The sequence below is a fragment of the Tupaia chinensis genome, unplaced genomic scaffold (assembly GCF_000334495.1).
Source record: "Tupaia chinensis unplaced genomic scaffold, TupChi_1.0 Scaffold000117_2, whole genome shotgun sequence".
Lineage (NCBI taxonomy): Eukaryota > Metazoa > Chordata > Mammalia > Scandentia > Tupaiidae > Tupaia > Tupaia belangeri.
The window spans coordinates 9637058-9642998 of record NW_006159583.1 but is presented as its reverse complement, the minus strand read 5'-3'; the positions used below and the strand labels follow the sequence as shown (position 1 = coordinate 9642998).

The 5941-nt window shown below is 38.0% G+C and overlaps 1 protein-coding gene across 1 annotated transcript in view; it reads left to right on the top strand.

Moving 5' to 3' along the window:
• The window catches only part of MAP7 (microtubule associated protein 7), a gene marked incomplete in the record, with an annotated part of 77557 nt that overhangs the window by 28409 nt on the left and 43207 nt on the right, over positions 1-5941 (top strand). The window contains 1 exon segment of the mRNA XM_014586223.2: positions 5732-5842. Within this exon segment, the coding sequence (XP_014441709.1) occupies positions 5732-5842 (111 nt within the window).

The window sequence follows — 5941 nt, the reverse complement described above, 5'->3', positions numbered from 1 at the left end:
ACTACAATTAAATGATGCTTCCACTGTTTGAGGATAAGAGGGTGATGGAGGTAAGAAGATAAGGCTTTTTCTTTCCCTTACATAGGCTGCTTCTCTCTGCATTACAAAAGCCGTTAAGGTGAGAAATCTATGCAGTGTTTCTACGTAAACATGCTAGATTCAGCTTTGTTATTGTAGTAATTCATTTGCCTGAGGTTTCGTGATTATGGAATAAGTTAACCCAGTTTTATCTTTTTTGCCTGGAAGAATCAGTTATATTGATTCTTTTGGCTAATCAAAATCAATACTGTGAGTCTAAAGTGTAGACAACATTAATACTGTATAAGAAAATGTACAGGTTTCTTAAGTTAGAACTAGTAGTAAATGTCTAAGCTATTTCCTTCTTGAATGGAAATAAAATCATATGGAAATTTGAAGGCTTTATTTTTGTACTGTAAATTCAATACACCTTGAATTTTACATAGTATGTCAGTTCTTTTTTCATTTGTGTAAATCTAATAACTTTTTTTTTTTCATTTACTTTGAAAAATCATTGTCTTACATTCTGTCCCCAGGTGATTTTGTTGAATCATCATCCACCTTTCTCGATTTAGCAGGCCTGGACCACCACTGCACGACTTTTGGTGGTACTAGAAAATCTGGTACAGACTTCCCTGTGACTGCCGATTGACCTGTAGCTAGCACCTCAGGCCTAGGGCCAGTTCATCAGTAGCTGACCTGTCACCCCTTAGTCATAATGCATGCCTTCCATCCTATTGCATAGACCTAGATCTGGGATGGCACAGTGTTTCTTAAGTGTGATAACATAACTCGGGTGACTTAAAGGTGTCGAAATAAAGTAATTACATGTGGCACGTTTGCTTTCTCTCTACATAATTATTTTGAACAAAACCTTTAGGAAAGATGTTTTCACTATTAATGAAAAATTATCTGGGCTCAAGGTACGTTGCCACTTTTAGTTTTAACCTAAATGACTATGGATTTTTTGGTTTTGCTCTGTTCCCTTTTATTTCTGACAGTCTATGTATCTTCTAGAGCCCCCTTAATTTACAAGTCCTAAAGAATATTACCATAACTTGCTTTCCTTTGACCGGAGAACAAATTTGAAAGTGTTTGTTTTTTCCCTTGGCTCTTCATGAAGCAGTATCATTTGGTGGGACAGGTATTAAATCTGTGCTATTAAGGATCGTTTACCTGTGATGTTTTATTCTAGGGAGAGTTTAGCATTTGCATTATATGCAGAAAAGCTGTCATAGTATATTTTTATAGACGTATTTTACTTGGCTTCATGCTGTACATATAAATATAAATATACTCTGCTATAAATTGTCAAACATTTTTTTAAGGGAAATAGAGCTGCTTAGCCTTAGTTCTTTGCTTTCATGCTCAGAACTTAATATATGACCTTTTTTACTTTCACCCAGGATCAGAAAAACCAGTGTTGCATTTGTGAGCTGTTGGAGAAAATCCATTTCATAAGGGCAGTGATTTAGAGGAAATTGCTGCTGTACTAGAACAAAGACATTTGTCTGAAAATAATTAGAATTTGCCCAAGTTCTTAAAAATCAAAAATGGACTGCCATGATCTCTGGACTGGCCATCAGATCTTACTTTTTAAACACCTTTCACTTCCAACAGTACCTGATGCATTATGGATACTCTCAGTGTTTGAGTACCAAGCAGGTACTCGAGAGTGTCTAAATTAGTGTCCTGTCCAACTGCTGACACATCAAGTAGCACTAGTCTGCAAAACTATTTTTGATTTATTCATTTATTTTTAATTCTTCTGTAGGATACATGTGCCCACCAGAGAGAGGGAAAGTAAGAAGTCACCCCCAGGGGGATGGCTACACCACAATCCCATCTCTTCCACTCTCCTCAAGATTTGGGAATGCACACACATGTGTTCATTATGCTTATCAAGCTGCCGGGTCTGGGACTCGAACTACAAAGTTGGCCATGTGGGATCCAGCACCTTAACCTCCATGCCACTTGCCGGCCTTATAAAGCTATACTTTTAAAACTGATTCTTCATGAATTTATTTTTTTAGTAAAATAAATTTTTATATATATATATATATATATATACATGTGGGAATCCAGCTCCCTTAACCACCACTCTACCTGCCAGCCCCCTTCATGAATCTTTTGTGAGTTTTCATTTTCTTTAGTGAGAAAAGGAAATGAATTAAAAATTATCTCATGTGTAAAGAAATAGAACAAATTTATGGTATACCTCCATAATTTTTTTTCCATCTTTGGCACTTTTGTATATTTTACCCTTCACATATTTTTTAGGATGAGAAAACCTAGCCTAGCTCATTTTTTCCAATTACTCTGAAACAGAGCTAAAGGTTTTTGATAACTTTTTAACAATCACTTGAGAATAGAGAGCCTGTATATAGTTTTTTCCCCAACTAAAGTTTAACATATAAAGTAGTATCAAAAATATTGGGTCATTGTGAAAATTATTTTGTAGATTTCTTTCTATTTTTGTAGAGAATTGTTTGTTTTATTTCATTTCCTTTATTTACTTATTTAGAAAGAGAGAGAGAGAGAGAGAGAAGACAAAACCGAGAGCGCAAGCCGCTAGGCCAGGGATTTGGACCACAGTGGGCCGTATGGCAATTCAGCACCTTAACCACCACGCTACCTGCCGGCCCCCATGATGTATTTTTTGTTTTACTAGGCAAAAATGTGTCATGACTTTTCTGATGACCCAATATATTGCTATAAAATCACCTGGAAATGACTTTCATTCTCCTTCCTTGTGCCTTATACCTCATATTTCATCGTTGGATGTTCCTTTTGATGTTTTATTCTAGATCTTGTTGAATTTTCCTAACAGTGCACCCATTAAGTATAAATCTAGGTCACATACACCCAGTGTGAGTTTTCCTGGACTTGAACCACAGTCCACTCTACATGGGAGTCCAGCAATGTAACCGCTATACCATCTGCTGGTCCCGAGGGGTGATTTCTTACTTTCCCTGTCTCTTTGTCTCTCTCTAGCAAGCACATGTGCCTTATCATAAGCTAAAACTAAAGGCAAAAAGTAAATAAAATTTAAAAACTTAGAAATGCCTGATATTAACAGAAGACTTGTTTATCGCCAGTGCCCTATATATTATTAGGTCATTGGAAAAGTCATGATGCATTTTTACATAGAAAAACACATTGTAACTTTTCCAATGACCTAATAGTAGTCAAAAATGTATATTCTGTAGGCAAAAGTTCATTGCAAAATTTTTACTGCTGAGTTGTTAGACAAATGGGAATTGGTATATTTAAAGTTTCTTTGGGAAGAAAAGGAAGGAGGGCTATATCTTTAATAGGGTCTTGCCATGCGACGAGCCTCTCCCCAGACTGCCAGTCAGCCAGGTTACAAGCATGCCTATAGGTACACCGAATGTGTTCAGGTAAACCCAGGAGCCAAACCCAGAGCCTTTTCATTTGACTCCAGTATTACATAGAGGCACCCTACGACAAAACCTCTTTAACTGTGACTAATACAGATCAAAATACACACCTGCCTCCTGGGTAAATATAATAATGTGACTTTTAGACTTTTTGATATATACAGTTTTATTTAGGGAACATAATTTGTGCTGAGCATGATTATAACTTGGTTCCACTGTACCAAGAGCAGACAGAGCAGATTCTTCGCTGTTTCCCTTCAGATTTGAGCTTTAAGAATTATTGTGGGAACCAGCAGTTAGCGTAATAGCTATGTCGCTGGATTCCCACGTAGTCGACTGCAGTTCGCATCCCGGACACGGTGGCTTAAAATTCCCGCCAGGCGCGTGTGCATACGTGCCCAAGATCCCCAGAGGAGAATGGAGGAGAAGGGATTGCGGCGTGACCATCCCCCCTGGGGGGTGATTTCTCACTTTCTGTCTCTATGTCTCTCTCTGTCTGGCGAGTGCACTCGCCCTATAGCTCTCAAAAAAACCTCTCAAAAAAAAACAAAAAAGAATTATTGTGAAATTACTTGACTGCTGGGTGAACAAAAATATTTTTCATAAACAGAATTTTAATTTTATTTATATTGTTGTAAGTTTTGTTGGGCAAGCTTGTTCATTGATTTTAGATCTGTAAGCCATATCAGATTCAGAGGCACAGAGGCTTGATTATTAGATTTTTTTTTTAACAGACATTTTTGCTATAGGGCATGCACGCTTGCCAGAGAGACAGAAAGTGTGAAATCACCCCCCAGGAATATGACCACACGGCAATCCCTTCTCCATTCTCTTCTCGGGATTTTGGGCATGCATGTACATATGCCCAGCGTGAGGTTTAAGCCACTGGGTCTGGAACTTGCACCAAGGTTGACTACATAGTAATCCAGCCATGTAACTATTACACCATCTGCTGGTCCTGACTTTTTTTTTTTTAATAGATACATGTGTTTGCCAGAGAGAGAAAAAGAGAGAGAGAAAGAACACCCCCTACCCCAGTGGGGCATGATCACACTGTAATCCCCTCTTTACTGTTTCTCCATCCTGTCAAGATTTATAGAACACATGCACATACCCCTGGCCTGTGTTTGAAGCTACCAGGGCTGAGATTCCAACCATGGTCAGCCATGTGGCATCTGGCTCCTTAGCCACCAGGCTACAAGCCTCCCCATATTAAATTTTTAATAATTCTGGGACCAACAGGTGGTATAGTGGTTAAGGGCACTGGACTCTCACATGACCAACTGTGGATCGAGTCCTGGGCTTGGCACCTTACTTTCTTGCTTCCTCCCTCTCCCTCTTTCCTTCTCTCTCTCTCTGGTCTAATTAATGAATTATTTAATTAAACGTTAAATAAAAATCACTCTTTAAAAAAATAATAATGAATGGTTATAGGGACTGGCAGATAGCTTAATAGTTACGTTGCTAGACTCCCACATGGCTGACTGTGATTCTCATCCCGGACCCAGTGGCCTGAAACTCACGCTGGGTGTATGTGTGTACATGCCCAAAATCCCAAAAAGGGAATGGAAAAGTAGGCATTGCGGCATGGCCATCCCCCCTAGGGAAGTGATTTCTCACTTTCTGTCTCTCTGTCTCTCCAGTGAGCACATGCGTCCTATAGCTAAAAAGTCTTAAAAAAAAAAAAAAAGAGAGAGAGAGAGAAAGGAAGGTTATATTGGCTCTCTTTTCTTACGCCTAGAGTGTTTCTTTTCCCTTCTTTTTTTTTTTTTTTAAGTCTATTTGATAACGAACTTCAATGCCCTGTGTAAAGTGACTCTATAAGCAAAGATACTACCAAATACACACACACACACATATATATATATATATATTTTTTTTTTTTTCCCCAGTACTTGTGTTCTATTTTACCAGCATTGTTACCACCTCACTGTTCCTACGTTTGGAAGTTACCAAGGTGTTCGCTTTTGTGGTCCTCATGTTAACCTTCATAGTCTGTCTTCATTGTTATAGTAACCCTTCACTGGCCTTCCTTTTTGTCTTCATTCATCTGTTGTATTATCTCAATATCCTTGAATTTCCATGGCTAACAAACTGGTGAACTGAGTATTTGTTTTATTCTAGAAGAGAACTAAATTTTATTTCTAGCCTTTAAGTTACCATTAAAATGTCCACTTAGAAAACTGTGCTATTATGAAAGATCTAGAAATAGAACTGCAAGCATACAATCCTAGTTTTTCCTTCCATCAGTGAACTAGGAAATTGCATTCCTTATGCTGGCTGTCAATTAGCATTATCTCCATTTGTTTTAGATCCAGACAGGCGGTCAGTTTCCACCATGAATCTATCGAAACATGTTGATCCTGTCATTAGCAAGCGGCTCTCCTCCTCATCTGCAACTTTACTAAATTCTCCAGATAGAGGTACAGTCAAAAGGAAAACAAAAAAAAGTGTTCTGTTATTTACTTAATGCTTTTTTTTCTGGATGTTTACAGATGAAAATAAGCATATGAAGTTGCTTT